The sequence below is a fragment of the Emydura macquarii genome, unplaced genomic scaffold (genome assembly GCF_026122565.2).
Source record: "Emydura macquarii macquarii isolate MOO-44397 ecotype Brisbane River unplaced genomic scaffold, CSIRO-AGI_Emac_v2 contig_2171, whole genome shotgun sequence".
Taxonomy (NCBI): Eukaryota; Metazoa; Chordata; order Testudines; family Chelidae; genus Emydura; species Emydura macquarii.
Genome location: NW_027132308.1, coordinates 3,438,410 through 3,457,079, shown reverse-complemented (window position 1 = coordinate 3,457,079; position 18,670 = coordinate 3,438,410). Strand labels below are relative to the sequence as shown.

Sequence of the window (18,670 nt, the reverse complement as noted above, 5' to 3'; positions counted from 1 at the left end):
CTTTCCCGCAAAGAGACCATAGCTTATTCTATTCTGTCACTTTGTTTCTGATTTTGCAAATCCCTCCGGAGGTGTGTATGTTTTTTTTTGTTTTTTTTTCCCCAGAGAGATAAGCGCATCCCCAATTGTTCTGTGCCCAGATCATCCACGAGGTATGAACGGAAGAAATAAGTGCTAGTTTAAGTACTAGGATAAGGGCTCGGATCAGGTTCACTGACCTGTCCTTAAGAGGACAAAAGCCGAGGCTGTGTTAACACAGAGAGAGTGTGTGTGTGGGTGTGTGTGTTGTGATAGTGTGGTGGACGGAAGATGGGGCTCAGAGGAAGTAAAATCCCCGAGGACAGTCCCTTAGGGATGGTGTTAGCAGCATGGACTGCGGGTAAACTACCAGTACAGAAGGGAATGAAGAAAACTCGAGTTAAAGAATTAAATACGGAATGGCAGAAATATTACTACAAGGATACCCAAATTTGGCCCACCTATGGTACCTTTGATTATTGCAAGCTACAACAACTAAGGCTTAAGCTAGAAGAAAAAGCCCCAAGGCAGATGGACTATTGGTATTGCTGGGTGCATCTCTCTACTGGAGCTTGCCCTGTAACGACAATGCCTGCCATTAAGGAGGAAACTCCACCCCCTTATATTCCAAGCTCCTTGATATTGAAAAGCCGACAAGAGGAACCACCTGAGCCTTTGTATCCCCTTCTACACCCTATTGCCTCCCTACCAGCTAGTGTCCAGCCACCCCCTGCCTTGCAGGTTAATGGATCTGCCACAGGAGGGACAGCCACCCCCTCCCCTTTCGTTCCCTCACCACTTCAGGCAAGCGGGAGTAGAAATCAGGGCGAGAAAAGCAGCAGTGAGAGAGAGAGGAAGCATGATCTAGATAAAAACAGCTTCGACAGTAACAGCACCAGTGAAACTGAAGAAAAGGGGAGGGAGAAGGCTGAGAGGAGAAGAGTAAACAGTACAGGGAATCTTGACTTCCCTTCTGATTTCAGCCCCCCACATACCCGCACGGGTCTCAAATTCCGCCCCGATGGCAGAACTGAGACACTTACAGAGCACACCACCACCACCGTTGCCCCATTACGTGTGCAATATATACCCGATGGACACACACAGCGTTCAGTGAGGGCACACACACCTTTTGCACCTGGGGATCTGATTATTTGGCAAAAAACCACCCCCTCCTTTCGACAAGACCCTGTTACAGTCATTAGAAAATTCCGGACTATTGTCTGAACGCATAATCCGTCTTGGGCAGACATAGAACAATTAATAGAAGCCTTATTTACCGCTGATGAGCGGGCAACTATTGTGGATGAAACTATTAAGCTTGAAGGGGAGGACAATACAAACAATGCCAATTGGCCAAAGATAGACCCTGGGTGGGATTATAATGATAATGCCAACTGGAATTCATTTATCCATGCTCGCGAGACCTTGTTTAAAGCTATGGAAAAAGCGGGGCAGAAACCTATAAATTGGGAAAAATTTCATGAAATTGTTCAAGCCCCTGATGAAAACCCAGATGCCTTTTATGTGCGGCTTTGTGAAGGGGCAACTCGATACGCCCAGCTTAAACCTGACAATGCAAGGGATTGCAAGGCTATTGCTGCAGCATTTGTAAATCAGGCAGCTAGTGATATTCGAAACTATTTTCACAAATCTTGTCCAGGATGGAACGGAAAAAGCATATCAGAAATTAGGGGGATTGCCACATATGTGTTCGAAGGACGGAAGGTAAAAGAACAGTTGAAAGAAGGGAAAAGAAAACAGGATGAGTTCAAGCTGTTAGCTGTGACCATGCATAATGCAATGTTGACCCAGCGAGGGAGAGGAGGACATTTCCTTAGAGGTAGAGCAAGAGGAAGAGCAGGGGGGCAAACTGCAAATACAAGGGAAACGCCAGTATGCTTTTGGTGCAAGCTGCCAGGACATTTTAAGCGAGATTGCCCAACTCGCCTTTCTTCGGAAGCTAATGCCTACACTGCCATGCCAGCTCCATACAGCCCACCATACCAGCAAGGGGTACCCCCACCTCTTCCTCCACCTCCCTCTGGAGCACACTCTACTTGATCAGGAAAAGCTGACCTCCCTTGTCTTTCCATCCCAGACACTCTCTGCCGTTGATTTCAACCACCCTGGCATGCTTCATGTCTGGCTCTGTAGAGGCCAATCTTACAGAACCAATATGATAAGACTGCATTGTCTGAGGGACCTCCATGCTCAGGACAACAGAACTCACATGGGCTGTTGGCTGCCTGCTTGCTGCCAACATAGGACACTTATTTTTCAGGTGATCAATGGAATTACACTGGTAGCACCTCCTGGACTTCTCCGTTTTTACAGGAGACTTGGGACGGTGATCAGAGGAATGGGTTTGAGGAGGTGAATCATCTTCACATATGCTGAGGAAGTGCTCCTGAGCAACAAGGTCAAACATACCATCAAAACTAGTAACATCTTTGCCATCCTCCCACTTTGCCATCAAATCCTTGATCTGATTGACATATTCCCATTACTCATGTTAACACCCGTTTTAAGATTTCTAAACTTCACTCTATAAATTTCAGGGGTGATGATATCCAGAGCTTTACCAGTTAACTTTGTAACCAAAGTGGGGATTTTCTTGTCATCAGGAATGTTGTGAATTACATAGAGCATCTCAAAGGTGGTGAAGTACTCTGCAATATCACCTGTCTCATGGTATGCAAGACACAATTATTCCCATTTGTGGATTGTTGGAGAGGTGGGATCAGTGAACTGTGGAAGGGTTCTGGTTCTGCTTCTATAGCAATCCAGTTGGTGTTTTTTATCTTTGTCTTTCTCCTCAGCTTCTTGCTGTTTCAGCTCCAGAGTTCTTTTATATGCTGCCTCCTCTCTGGCTGTTTCTGCAGCCTCTTTGGGTTGTTTTATCCCCAGTTCTTTTAGCTCCACAGTTCTTTCATGTTCTCTCTTTCTTGCACCTGAAGTCAGAGTAATTCCAATTTTGTAACTGCCTCACTCTCACTCATCTTTTCTGCCTCTATTTCCCTTTCCTGAAATAAGCAAACAGAAAAAAAGGGTAACTTTCCCTTTAACTATTTTCAGCCACACTTAAATCTCACTTGAAGTCTTTAAACCAGTGTATGAAGTATACATCTCACTCAGAACAAAAAGCTGTGCATTTCACCCTACTTGCTGCGCCAATTGTGATATCATGCAGAACCTCTGGGGTACCACTTAGTAGCTGGTATACCAGTGAGCCCTCTATCTGACCAGCTTGGACTCCCTCTCACACTGTGATGCTGTGGAAAGCCACAAACCTCTGACAGGTACAGCACTTCCACAGGCAGGGGCACACCCGGCTCAATTCAATGAATGCTTTCCAGCCATTCACGGACCAACACTAGAGAAACTCCACTGGCTCCTCAGCTTAGGGCCACACTGTCTATCCTTGACAAAAAGCCTGATCAGTGGAGATTATTATCCAGTCTGCCCTTCCCTCAAAGTGGAGGGAATGTGCACCAGCTTTTGTTACTGAGCAGTTCGTCTAGACACTTCACTCAAAGACACACTGGTTAAGATAAAACTTTAAACAAGTTTATTAACTACAGAAAAATAGATTTTAAGTGATTATACGTGGCCAGGGTAAAGAGATGAAAAGAAGTTACCAAATGAAATAAACATAAGATCACAGTCTAAGTTCGACTATACACTAACTAGGTCTTCAATTAGCAATGTCTCACCCTTGCTAGCTGGTACCAGCAGTTTCTTAATTGCAGGCTGGGCAACCTTCCCTGGCTGGGACTCCCTTCTCTCCTTCCAAAGTCCTTTTGTCTTCCAGATGGTCCTTCAGGTGTTGAGTTGGGGAGAGAAGCCAAGCTATGATGTCACAGTCACTCCCCTTCTGTTATAGTCCATTCCAGCATGGGAGGTGGGTCTGTTTCCCATTGGTCAATCAGTATCCCATTGTGTATGTTTTTTCTTGGGGAATTCTCCAGGGGTGGGAGTTGAGAGAGGGGAGCCTCCTTGATGGGTGGTTAGCATGTTTGGCCACTTCATTGTTGTACCTGAATAGCTGGTTTAGGTGGTTCCCACTTCACAACATGTGCATGTACAATAAATAATATTTTATAACTTCACATACACATTCACATGTAGCACATACAATACAACAGGATATTAATATTTAGCAGATCAAGACATTTTAAAATAATACCAAACAAGACATACCTTGTACAGAACATATCATTACATGACACTGATGAATATGGGATTTTTGGGGGGTTGTTTTCAGACACATAGTGTCACAGTGACAAGAATGTAGTATGGCTGGATGCTGCTTGTAAGCAAAACGTACTCATTGTGCTAACTCAGGTCACTTGTGTTATCTTACTATGTCTTTTATTATTCAATTTAAGTAATTGTAGTTCATTTAAAAGAAACCCAAACATTTGAAAGTACAGATTACATCACTTCCCCATAATGAGCAGAATGTATCATGTTGATATTTTCTCTGTAGCCCTAAGAAAACACTATAAGCTTCTGTTTGGCTGGGTAATATCAGGGTGAAGCAGCAGTTCATCTAGAGTGCTTTTCTGACCTCAAGTAGTTGATAGAATTTTTCTTTGGTAATAGTAATTTTAATGGATTTTTTTAATGCTCCCTCCTGTCTATCAAGGCTGTTGGGATGGCTCAAATAGAGAACAGGGTTTCTCCAAACCTCACCTGAAGGCAAATACTTTTAATTGCTCTATGCTATATCAAGATCTGAAAATGTTACTGTAGCACACTTGCCGCTTCTGGCACAAGTTATATAAAAAGTAATCAACAAGCAAAGGCAGTAAAAAAGCAGCTGCACAGAGCAGTATTATCCACATACTGGCAGAGTACGCAATCTTTTTCTTTTGGAAAATCTTTCATGCAACTATTGTTCTTCTGGACTGTGTTGTATCTCAGTGTCAAGATATAATAGCTGCCAAAAAAAAATGGAAGAGGAGAACTTTTATGAACATATAATCACTACCACATGGCGGTACATTTTTTTATCAGAGTTTATTGTTGCACATCAGATATCATGCCACTATCAGAATAATATTCAGTTTTTTTTAATTTTAAAAAACGTTTGAGAAAAATGTTTCCAAAATTTTTCATTCAATGTGAATGACAAGAATATTACATCTATAAACATTGAAATATCTATTTAATTTTTTCCTGAGGAACTTTCACATTTTTAAACAAACAAAAAAAGGTATTCTGTACAAGCTAGTCTGCAAATCAGTTAAACTTATTCTTTTCTCAAATGTGGAGCTGGGAAAATACTGCTGCACTTTCATGAATGTTTATTGAAACAGTTAAATGAATTTACATCACCTGTGTTTATGCCGCTTTATGTTCACTTTCTGCAAACAATCACGCATTGATTTTTACTGATTTTGTTGATTCTTTCAGAGTCAAATGCATGAGTATTTGCAAAAAACATGATAAGTCCAAACACACAAGTATTTGTGTAGGAATTCCTTGCACGCTCATCTAAACAGGGGACAGAAATCATACCATATGACTTATCTGAAAAATCACAATTAATCAACTGAGCTTGACTATCAAATATTTGCAATAAATGTTTCATACTCAATCAGTAATTTAAAAAAACCCACCACATTATAATTAGTAGCATATATATGAAAATAATGCATTTGAAGAAATTGCAGTCTGCTTGTAGATAAGTGATGAGTTGAAGAAGAGGCTAAACTTGGTCAGAAAAATAATTTTTTATGAATTACTTGCTCAGCTCTACTCGTGTGTAGTCTGTTATTTGCAGATTCCAGCTGTTGTACATAAAGTCTGGAGTCTGCATGCCTTGCTGAGACTCCTTGTTCATAACCAACCTGGCTGATAACTTAATAGATGCCATTTTTACTTTTTTTTTTTTACAGGCTTTTGCTGAATATTGTAAAAACATATTTTAACAGAATATTTCTGAGGAAAAAACATGGATAAGGGCATTTTTTCCCTTTTAGGGATCATACAACAAATTTCAGCCCCAAATATATCTGCAAATCAAAGCAGTGAATACCTTTGTAAACACAAAGAACACTATCACTTTGTCTTTACTATCCATTATTTTTAAGTGTCACAATAATATTTCTAATGCACCAGAAGTTCATACTGTCTGAAGTTTACTGGAGATGCTGATGTTAAAGAGTTTGATCCTGCAGACTTTTCTTAGGCATTGCCAAAACAGGAGTTTTGAACAATAAGGATTTCAGGATCAGGCCCTGTGCAATGCACAACTCTGGGGACAAAAGGCCAAATACTTTTGTTCATAGTATTTACTCAGAACTCCCACTGAAATCAGTGTGGTGACTCTGTGCCGTGGCAGTCCCCCCACTCCCTGGCAACGTGGATGCAATGGAGCTTTACTGCAAGCTCCTTGTCTGGCCATGGCTGCCAGAGGGTCTCCGCTTAGAGAGGCATTCCTCTCCACATCCCATCAGGAGGCTCTGCAGAACAGGGCCTACAGCTCTAGAATATATTACCTTATCTGTGTAAGCTTTCTGGGGCCAGAGGGAAGATGATGTGCATATCCCAGCCCATGCCCAAGCCCCATCCAATCTGCGATTGCCTACAAATCCTCATGCTGGCCACTCCTTCCCTCCGCACAGACTTAGACCATGCAGAGAGCTCTTTGCAGTGTCCTAGAAAGAAAAGGCTGTGCTACAAATGTGTCTGAATCCCATCCTTGTAGCACACAGGAGGATTGAAACCTGTGCAAAGAGGTTCTCCTCCATGCATAGCAATCTTGGGGGCATGAGCTGGCCCAAAATTGCTATGTAATTTCAGCTTTAAAGAGAGCAGAGTAACTGTAGCACCACAGCACAAAACACAAGCTTTGTGCAGTCCCTACAAAATAGTGGTGTTTTCTTTTTAATGTTTTGGTGATGGTACATCAGATGTCTGGTAGGGATGAAATTTTGGCCTTATTGAAGTCAGGGGGGCTAGAGTGTTGCCGTAGGTGTTTTCCTCCATGATTTACATTAACATCTTAGTTGTTACAAATCTATACAGGCATTTGCAGGTCACATCAACTGTTTACAGCATGTGGAGGATTTTTCTTATACAGTTATTCAGAGTCCAGAAGGTATCTTTTACTAGATTAAAAGACTTTTAAGACAAGACAAGACAAATTTGGGACATAATCCGCATGACTAAGTAAAATAAGATCTTTTTCTTTCTGTCTATAAATAATAATGATGTTCAACTTATAGAACATCTACTCTATTAGATCCTTGTTGTTAATCATGCATACTCCTTTATGCAATCATGTGTTGAGTAATGCATGTCTTTATACAAAGCAAATTTGCCTAGATTTTTTTCTTTATAGGCCTATCAAAACCAGGTATTACAAAGACAAAGTCCATAAGTAAAAAGGTTACAAGTTAGAATTATAATAAGGTTCTCAATATTTGTTTAGTGAACAATAAACTGATTTCCATCCCCTTACCATAAAAATTAAATTGTACAGTATATGATAAACAATACATAGAAAGGCTTTCCACCATTTGATGTTCTTTTTAACTGCCCATTTTAAAGCAAATATTGGGAATGTAATTACAGAACAAAGCACCACATTTTGAATAGAAGTATTTATAGGAAGCAGAGGTAACCTACCATGACCATTTTTTGACTTTGGGTATTTATTCAATAGCCATCATGCATTTTTAAACACAGTGAGCCATATTTCAGTAGAGTAACATGAGGGCTAAATCTGGCTCATAGTTTTAATTCTCTCTTGCTGAAATTGTTGAAGCATTAATAATTAGGTTCTGGTCTTACATGTTTAACTAGATGTGCCATTTAACAGAGTACTCACACTCTGTAAATTTAAGCATATACTTAAGTGTTTGCAGGATTGGCGCCTAATTCTGTATCATGACTGCACACTGCATTAATTTTTATTTAACTTACTCTTATTTACTTACAAAACTTTTAAAAGATATTTCCCCTTGGGAAAGCAAATAAGTTTTGCAACTTGCACATGTCAAATTGGATGGTGTTGAGAGATGCCACCACATTTCAGTCAGTATAAGAAGCGTTTTGGGTAACACACATTGAATGCATCAAATTCAACACAAAAAAACACAGGTCAAGATAGTGGTGTAAATTAAGGCAAGCTTAATATAGGTCTGTTTCTGTTCTCACACCAGTTTTTCACTGATGTAAGTCAACTGATTTCAGTGGAGTTACTCCTGATTTACAGCAGTATGAGATCAGAATCTAGGCCCCATAACTTGCAAGTCACAGCAGCTAGGTGTGAAAGATCTCAGGTCATTTGTTCATTGCATTGCTATGGTATGGTTCACAGTCATGGGCGGGGCATATAAGAAGCTTGGGGAAGGTAAGCCTCCCCATGCAGGGAGACAAGAAATGCCAGATGCGGCATGGGTCATCTCTCTTGGGAGGCACGTTGGCCCGCTACCTTTGGAGCATTGCCGGCGGACACTCCCTAGAAGTGGGGCAGGGCCACTGGCACTCAGACCGTGGCCCACTCATGCTCCACCCTGAGGCACTGCTCCCACTTGGCCTCTTTTCCCAAGCCTTCCACCCGCCCCTCTCTGCCTCCTCTCCTGAACCCCTTCTGCCTGTTGCTCGCTCCTCTCTGCCCCCTCTCCCCACTTTTTTCGGGCCTTAAGAGAGAGTGACAGGTGTGAGGGGTGCAGAGAAGCGAGCAGCAGGTGAGCCATTGGGGAGTGGGGCGGGGCAGCTGCTAGGATGTTCTCCAGATTGGAGGCTTGGAAACAGATTGCAGGGAAGCTCCTGCTGGGGTGGGACGGATCTGGCTGTGCTGCCCCTAAGGCGGGTTGGGGTTGAGTTGGGGCTTTCCTCAGTCTGAGCTAGGTGTGTCGGGGGGAAACTCTCCTACCCCGTCCCACACATTCTTCAAGAGCAGCTTTCCATAGGGGCCTGGCTCTGCATGCCCTGGCTAGCTTGAGTGAGTGAGTGAGTGTGCAATGGCGTTGCTTGGCACTGAGCTCCATGTTGGGGACTGGGAGGTACAGAGAACACCCTCCAATACCTGGGCCCTAGGGGCTAATCCCTGGTAGGTACACACTAACAGCCTGTGTGTGGACCTGTTGCTGCCTTGGCTCAAATCTGTCCAGGAAGCCGAACTTAGAGGGATGTTCAATCAGTGCTTTGGGGGTGACCCTCCTTAGTTGCCAGGACCTTGAGACTTGCTTGTAGCTGCCCTACTGGGAACAGCTTCTTTTTTTGGAGGGAGGCTGGGGTTTATGAGGAAATCTCCATAAAATGGAGCTGGCTGGCTAGCTAGTAAGCTGATGGCCTATTTAGATGGGGGTGGGATGGCAGAATGTGTTTGTGGCTGTTACAACCATGTGTTGCTGCGCTCTTAAGAAGTCTTCTAGTTTCAAGGCAAGTAACTTGTGCCTCAGACTATCTTTCCCTTCAACTCCCACAGCCCTGCAGTCATCCAAAACTTCAGTTCTCTTATGCTTGTATTTGCTAATGTCTATCTGCTCTAGTGCCATCTCCTCCTCCTCCCGCCACCTTTTTCATGCTTTAAATGCGAATGATGTCGGGGGGAGGAGGCAGAGAGGAATGAGCGGGAGGGCCTTGCGGGAAGACATGGAGCGAGAGGGGGGCCTCTGGGCAGAGCGGGAGGGTGGAGCCATGGTCTGGGTGCCCGTGGTCCCCCTGCCTAACTCCAAGGCAGCTTCCGGTGCTCACATAAGCCTTCCCAAAGGAAGAGTCATGCTCCGCCTTTGTTCACAGTTATATAAGTTTAACACTCACAAAGATTATTACAATGTACATTTTTTTAACTTTGTGCTTCATGTATGTAATTACATTTCTTGTTAAAGATATAGTAGTCTTTGTTCAGATACAGTCTATATTCCTATATTCCTTTGTTCAGTCTATATTCCTTTTTGTTGCTGTTTCAATGGACTGTGCATGGAGGTGCAGTATTTAAAAGCATAGGTCCTGAACTTGAAAGGGATCCACAGCGCCCTAAGGATTCATACTCACAGATCGGGGCTGTATTTGTTACATCATTTCTTACTACAGTGTTTTCGCCTGTGAATTCAGGATTTGGCTCACAATACATATTCTGTCCTGTTGTTTACACCTAAGGAACATGTGCCTGTATTCCTCATTTATTTTTAAGTTCAACATTTGGCAGGCAGATTCCAAAGGCAGGAGTACATTTGGCCATTCTGTGTTATACAGTGTTTTTTTACGTTTTTTTTGTTTTGTTTTGTATAAGACTCATCATAATAATCAAAAAGTATGAAAAACAATGAGCAGGCAAACAATTGGCTACAAAACATACATGAGACACAATACTCCTAAGTTCATATATAAAAGTGTAAATATTTAATATGAATTTGGACTGTTGTGTAGCTTTGCTTTTAAAGCTTATACCAGTTGCTGTTGACTTCCATGTGTGTGCACAGGAGTTTACAATAATTCCACAGGCCCAGAAATGGTGAAGAGAAAGCTTGCAGGCTCCCAGAGTTCTAAGAGACACAAACATTTTCACAATCCACATGCCAGCATATGGAAAGAACTTCCTTCTGTTATTCTCTTTTGAAGAGGTATATTTTACAACCGCCTTCTGGTAGCTATTGAAGGCTTTAGGTAAGATGACTGAAGTGTGGAAGAGAAATTTCTAGAAGCTTTCTTTCAATGCTATCTTACTTTCTGTAGTTCCTGTCTCAGCCATGATGGCAGGGGTTGTCCCAATTTGTGCAGGAGTTTTGACAGTTCCACATTGTGATCTCTGTAGTAGCTTGACAGAAATGCCCTGCACTGATGGACATAAAAGTAGACATTTTTATTTAGTAAAATATTGTACCGTAGTTGCTATGGATTTTGCAGTTTGTTTTACCTGTATCTAACTATGCCATGTGATGAATACTTTCTCCTATTATTTGTATTATTGCATATATCATCTGTACACTATTTAGCAGATGAGCTGCAGAAGATTATTTTAGTAGATATACAGTTAATTTTCAAAATGTCCATCAAAACCAAAGAAACTGATCAGACTCTGATCTCAGATACAGCTGTACAGATCCAGTGTAACTCGGGAGTCAATAAGCTGCTCTGAGTTTACATCAATGAAACTGAGAGCAGAATATAACCCTATAGTATTTGTGGGTTTGTCATTCGGTATTTACATTTTCAGAGGTGTTTAGAATTGGCAAACATAAACCCCCCCCACAGATGCTGATTCTCCTCTTACTAGAGTTACTCCTGATTTATACCAGCATGAGAAGAAAATCAGGCCTACATGCTACAACATTACTTACTACTGGCCAAACCTGGAGCTCTTCATCCAGGTTTCACTCAGACTAAGCTAAGTGGGAGTTCAGTTTGAGAAAGCCAGAGTGAAAACAGAGGCTCCAAATGTTTGCTGAGATTTCCTCCTCCTCTCTGTGTGGAAGAGGGAGGTTGCTCAGGGCCTGAGTATGGCCCTCAGCTATCAGGCTTATGAAGGTGACTTTATCTGAACATTTCTGAAGGAATATTTACAAAATTGATGGACACCAAAATTAATTGATCTTATAAATGAATTGCCATGACAGCATGTGTAACAGTTAATAGGCTGACAATTCAAGAATGAAATAGACTGGAAGAACAGAGGACAGCACCACATTTATACATCTGACCACGACTGCAACAAACCAAGTGTTTTGAGCTTGTTGCTGATGAGGGTCACTCAGCCGAGGAGCTGGGATTTTAACTATGTTACAGTGTTTTGAGAGCTACTAGGCTTCTCAATATGAAGAAAATGTTTAAAAAACAATTTCAGGGTAGGTTAATTTGGAGACATCTTGGCCTTTATGCTCACCCTTTTCACAAAGGCTGAAAAATGATCATGTGGTTCATGGTATCAGAAAGGCTTCGTCTGTAGGGAGAGTCAGTGCAAATAAACTACAGTTTGTTAATTTTATCTTCTTGTTCTTGTTATAATTTTGTCAATGGAGTGTCCCACATGTGTGAGTGAGGCACTCATGCAAGCCATTCAAATGCTATATTGTCTCAGAAGAATAATGGTTTACCTCTGAATCCATAGGAGGGTATTTTCTGCCTTTGCTCTTTCCAAGACACTTGGTTTTTCCTTCTTCCAGGAGTTGACACCAGAAACCTTTATGTGAATCAAACCTGAAATGAATATTTTGTACACTTTCAATTCAGCAAACAGGTCAAATATGCTCCCACTATCTTCAAGGTTTTTTTTAATCACTTCAGCAACTTAATATTTTGGGTCCATTTTCCCCTTGTTGTTCAGGCAGAACAGCCATTAACACTAATGGAAATTATGCTTTTGTTTGGAAGAAAGAATAACAGGCTAGTTAGCTATCCCCTATGCATTCCTAGGACATGCGTAACTGAGCACAGAGTCCATTGTATATAGACACCGCTAGACCCCATTTCATCTTATTGATAGTTAATATTTATACTGCAGAAGCACCCAAAGACACCGTACAGGATTGGGGCCCCATTACACTGGGGGCTCTACAAACACATAAGGCACAATCTTTGTCTTGAAGAGTTTACAATCTAAATAGACAAGACAGACAGGGTGAGAAAAAGGGATACAACCTACAAGCTAAGAGTCAACTTCTGCAACCATTACTCATTCTGAGTAGTACTTTATTTGTCCATTAGTTCCATGGAAATCTATGTGACTACTTCCAGAGAAAGGTATTATTCCCTGTGAATAAGGGTGGCAGAGTCAGGCCCAGGATGATTGGTGTGTTGGTTGGGAAATGTCACAGTAGTTCCAAAGTTTGTTCTCTTTGACTATATTATGGTGAATATGGAAAGGAGAAAGACTGGATGGGGTAAGTTAATAGGAGCAAGGCTGAAGGAAAAGGAGAGGACAGGGGAGACTGTGCATGAAGAAAAGAAAGGGGTGACAGGAAGAAGAAAGAATGAAGTGAAGAGGGAGCAAAGTCTGTTGAGGAGCATGGAAAGCAGAAAGAATGAGGCTGGCAGTGATGGGGCTGTGTGAGAATAGAATAAACAACCAAACAGTAGGGAAGATGAACGGCCATTGTTTAAACTGAAGAAAACAGAATTTGATGATGACAAACACTTGGGTTCAGGGGATTGTGATGATTACCGTTGTGGGGAAGAGAGTCTCCTCCTGAGGGCTGGCTCTCCAGTGGGAGTCCTGTTTTTCTTCCCCCTGCCCACATGTGGGCACTTACAGTCTGAAGTCCAAGAGGTGGTGTCTGCCCCTGCTCAGATTTGCTGGGCTTCTGCCCTTGCCCACCGGCACCCCAGAGAAATAAATGAAGTCCATTTACTGACTTTGTTTGACTTAGGGCCAGATCTTTGGCTCAGTTTATGTATCTGTATGGGGTACAGTTGCCTCTGATTGCTGCATAAAATGGTTGTACTCCACCCTGACTTCCTGGAGATGGTCAGTGTAGTGCATGTGGATGGAAGGAACCCACAATCCACTGTCATGGGATGTAGAGCTGGCCAGGAGTGGGGAAATCATAAGCTGGATCTATACTAGAGAACTGAGACATTTGAAATTGACTCTGTGAGACAGCATTTGTATAAGTATCATTTGTGCAGTATGTTCCTACATAGTTAATTAAAAGCTGTTATGTGAAAAAATGGTGATGCGAGACAATTAATGTACATGAACATCCTCTCACATGACAATAGAGTCACATATTTGGATAGTATGAATTCATGACAAATCATAATATAAAAATGATATCATCATACAAAGCATATAGTTAATATAAAGACTGGTATGTCCAATACATTTAATTGCATGATTGAAATACCAGTATTGCTAGCCAACTTGTTTTAAGGATAAATTTATCAACTTCAAACTATGGCTAGAAAATAACTTCTAGTGGGTGGAGCAGAAGACTGACAACTGGCATGCCTGGGTTCTTCTGGTTTTGTCACTGACTAGTATGCCCTTAAGCAAGTGTTTGTTTTTATACAATGTCCATCGCTATAGTATCAGAGTCTACAATTACTAGTCTACCATTCACTTCTCAGTGCTTCACTCTAACCCTATGTAAACTGGGTACCTAATATTTACTTTTTGAAGCTTAATTAAAGGATGTAAAATGCTTTGAGTTCATTGGATAAATAACCTATATTTTTATTTCACATTATACTAGTGTAATTTTGTAGGTACAAGCAGAGATGGGAATTTTCTACCTTATATATATTAGAGGGCCAAATTCATTACTGGTATAACTAAACTGATTTAAATGGAGCTACACAGGGATGAATTGGGGCCAGAGTTTCTGTAATGGAAAAAGTTGTCTGAATCTCCATTATCTTAAATGAACGTTTATCTGTGTCAAAGGGTAAACATGAAGGACAGCCTGCTGCAGAATTAGATGCAGAATAATAATTCACAGCATCCAGGTCAAGGTCTCTGGTGTACAAAGAAACGGAGCTTTCAACTGAGTTACTTCCCGGGATGAATTGGGTCCATTATGTCTTTACAATGCAGTTGACTTTATCTCATGAAAGATAAAATCTGTTTTGGTACATACTCCACAAAAAGGAACAGAGCACAACTGTCTGAAAGCATTAAATAAAGAAATGTCTAGGAAAGAAAAGAATTCTTTTCTGAGAGCTTCTTATAAAAACAGACAATGGGCTCACATTCAAATGAGCAGCCTAAGGTTATCAATCTTATTTTAAGGGCAAGTGAATCTAAATGTCTGAATCCAAAGGATTTGTGTACATGGGTGTTTATTATACAGAGAATGGATTTTACATTCCTGACACTGATATTGTTGAATCTCCTGCAACTGATGTTGAGTGTAAAGGAAAATCAGCCTTCTGTCCTTTCTGTTTATGCATGGTGAATCTTTTGCTGCTGAAGAAAGAGATGGAAAGCCATCCCTTTCTTTTATCCACCCAAAATCTAAACTCAATGTTCACAAACCAATACTTGTTTTGTCTGTCAAGTGTCCATCTCTGTACTAGTCATATTTATGTGTCAACATAATTAATTCCTATGTAGTCCTGTCCCTCCTTTTTTGGTTAGGTTTTGTTGTTTGTGTTATTTGGAGCTGGTCACCTGTTTCCCTTCGGATACATTATGTGTGTGTGTGTACACAAAGTGTGGATACACACACACACACACAATACATTTGCATGTACAACAATTCAATGAATAAATGCAAATTATAATTTACAGAGAATATTGCAACCCATTCTATGCAGACTCTGCACAAAACTACAGTTGCACAATTATTTCCTTTTAAATCACTCCATGGCTAATATTCTATTACATTAATTATGAATTAACTCACGTTAGGGCTTCAGAGTAATTATAATGAGGAGAGACTCCGAGAAACTTTTGCACTTCATCCATCACAGTAGCTGGGTCAGTTCTCAGCTGCTGTCCATCAATAATTAGCAACTGCAAAAAATAAAATAATCTGTATTTAAAATTCATTATATTTCATGCTTCAAACAAAAACCTTCACCTATGTCAAGCTCATTCATTAAGAGAAAGAGAAGTGCCCCAGGGAATGGTAATAGGTCTGGTATTATTTATCGTCATCATTAATGATCTGGGAGAAGGGTAAATGGCACACTAATTAATTCTGAAATGATATAAGATTGGAAGCTGTTGTGAGCACCACTGAGGACAGTGAAATAATGCTGAAGGACCTAGAGAGATTAGAAATCTCAGCAGGAAATTAAAGGAGATTCATCCTGGCAAAATGCAAAATGCAAGCTAATATATTTGGAAAAAAATGAAAAGAAGATATTCTGAGACATATGTGTGCTCTTTTTGCAGAGTATCAGTCAATTCATTGACAGTTATTCTCACTGCTAAAGAAGGAACTGAAGCTCCCTGAGCCTTTGCCACACACTAGTTGCTTCTTGTGCCCAAGATCCACCGCAGTTGAACAGTGGGAGCTGAAGCAGCTGTAGTGCACAGTGGAGGGGAGATGATTAATCTTCAGGCCTAGATTGGCTGTTGGACAACTAGTCATTTTCCCTGTGGAATAGCAGCTTTTTATGGCCGCAGAACTGGTTCACTAACAACTAGTCTTTCTAAGACCTTTTTTTTCTAGCAGGGTTTGCCATCACATGTGAAGTACAGCATGTTGCACATAAATTTCCTGCTACTCTCTATTTCTGATCATGACCTGCTTTTTGATTTAGTGGAGCTGGCTGAATAAACTGGGCCTGGGGAGGAGAGTGACTGGTGAGTGAACAAAAGAACTGAGTGAGGCAGGGGTTGTGTGGAAAAACCAGCATGTGTTCACATAATTAAAGATTGTATCATAATTCCTATGTACAGAGGACCGAATTAGTTGCACGGTCAAACTTAATTCTGGCATTTCCTCACTTCTAAGTGCTAGACTTGCAACCTTTTACTGTAGTGTTTTGTACGTAATTTCCCAGGTTTTTAAAAAGCAAACTGAAAAACAGAAATTCCATCATGCAGAATCATACTGATTCCCACAACACAGACCTCTCTCACTTGAGCTAACAGTGATGTAGCAGGTTGTGCTACATCCTCCATATGAACATCTCTACAAGGATAAGAGACACACATTTTGTGAGTGGGTTTCACAGCTATTTGCTGACAGCTGAGAAATGTTAAGCCTTGTGGCTACTCAAACAAAAACTTAGTTTACGGCAAGCTGTGCTGTAATTCTACCTCGCATTAGCCAGCCGCACACTATCCAGATGAACATTGCTGCCGTGTACTAAGAGTTCCCTAGTTCGCTTTGATCCACCCTGCTTTGAAATAGGAATAGATCAAAGTGCACTATGAAACTTTAAATGAGAGGCAGCAAGGTCCATACAGACACGCAGTGCATGGCAGGCTAATGTGGGGGTAAGATTTACAACTCAGCTTGCCGCAAACTAAGTGTTTGTACAGAGAAGCTCTTAGGAGTCCTGTAGTCTATACCAGATTCTGAAGGAACTGTACTCTACTAGCAATTTTTTCTGTCTGTCTCATGCATGCCCTGATTGATTCTGTGCCTGGGTCCCTCCAGTCTGCCCCAGTTTCAGGCTCAGTCTCCCCCCCCTATTCCTCCATGCCCCATCCCAGTCCTCCCAATCAATTCCTCATCCTAGTCCCTCCCCTTTTTGTCCCTTGTCCCAGTTTATCCTTTGCCCCGCCCTCAGGCCTCTCTCTTCATTTTCCTTATTGGTGTTCAGATGCCAGCAGTGGGGTCAGTGAGAGAACAGGATACCAATGGTTCTCAACCTACGGCCCACGGGCTGCTCGTGGCCCAATAAGCACACAGCATATATATTGTGTGGATGTGGCCCACATAACACACACAGAGAGCTGCATATGTGGCCCACAATGGTAAATAGGTTGAGAACCACTGGGATAGACTGATTTTCTCCTCCACTCAGTTTCTGTGCCTAGCACTTCAGCAGCCCCTATCTGTCAGGAGCAGCAATTGCAGAGAAAGTCCTGCTCAGCCCCTTGCAGCCCTGAGAGGGAGCATGGCTCAGTTCAGAGTCTCTACTGCACATGTGTGAATGGAAATTTCCAGAGGCTCAAAGCTTGGTGAAATTTGTGTAGATTTTCCCAGAGTTGGCAAAAGGCACATCCCTGGCACCAGGGTGACTTCTCTATCAAGTCCCTGAACCAAATTATGAGACACTAGAGCTTCTTAACAAACTGGTTGTAAGAATTTTTTAATTCTGGGTAAACCAATGTATTTTTGCCTGATCTTGTTGCGATAAATAACTAAATCCTTTTTGCTGAAATTTTCCTCAAAATCAAGTCTGACACAGATGCCTGACATAGAAAATTTCATCCCAAGTGGTTAAATTTTGGCAAAGCTCAAAATAACTGAAAACAGGGTTTGTAAAGTGCTTTGAGATCTATAGATGAAAAGCACTATGTAAGAGGTAGGTATTATTATTATTATAATGGAAACTATCAGTTAATCTTAACTATATGTGTTGCTACCTGTACTACCTATGTTTGACTATAATAAATAATAATAATAATTAATACGTATTAATTTTATTTATAAGGTGCCCTCTCACACAAAGTGCTCAGAGTGCTGAAAAACAATCATAAAAACAATTTTTAATTCATTAATAAAAGAACATCCTGACATCAAAATTACAGATAACATGGGTAAACAAAATATCAACAATAAAGATATGAAAGAACATCACTTACATATTAGTTCATAGGTAGGTCAATATTGGACCTCATATTAATTCAACATGTAAGATACTACTTATATACTTATTACTTACTTATACTACTTATATACTACCCCCTATAAGCTACATATATTTAGTCCAGTTGAGATATGCTGGGTAGATTCCAATCTTTCTTTGCATCTAAGGCTAAATTTTGTGCTCACTTGCTGATTTTAGATCTCCTTCAGATAACCATTTTAATCATGCTGGACTCCATAGCAAATTTGGATATGACTGACCGTGTCTTGTTGCCTTGGCAAGTACGGTTCATTGCTGATATGTTTACACAGAAGCAAGGAGTCAATCCGTGGGGAGAGACAATTGTTTGTTTTCACTTAGGGATATGAAATAATTAAATTAAATAAAATAAATTAATTAGGGATATGAAATAATCCCTCAAGGATTTGTCCTAGAATGCATACCGTTCAATACATGAGACCTTTGTAGAGATCAAATT

The 18,670-nt window shown here is 41.0% G+C and overlaps 1 protein-coding gene across 1 annotated transcript in view; it reads right to left on the bottom strand.

Annotated features, from left to right (window-relative positions):
- Window positions 1-10,449: 10,449 nt before the first annotated feature.
- The window catches only part of LOC137160227 (bifunctional heparan sulfate N-deacetylase/N-sulfotransferase 3), a 127,924-nt gene continuing 119,703 nt past the window's right edge, over window positions 10,450-18,670 (bottom strand). Inside the window, exons 13-15 of the mRNA XM_067558684.1 lie at window positions 15,324-15,433; window positions 12,075-12,177; window positions 10,450-10,818 (exon numbers count right to left, since the gene is read on the bottom strand). Of these exons, the coding sequence (XP_067414785.1) occupies window positions 10,699-10,818; window positions 12,075-12,177; window positions 15,324-15,433 (333 nt within the window). The 3' untranslated portion in view covers window positions 10,450-10,698. The remainder of the gene's footprint in view (window positions 10,819-12,074; window positions 12,178-15,323; window positions 15,434-18,670) is intronic.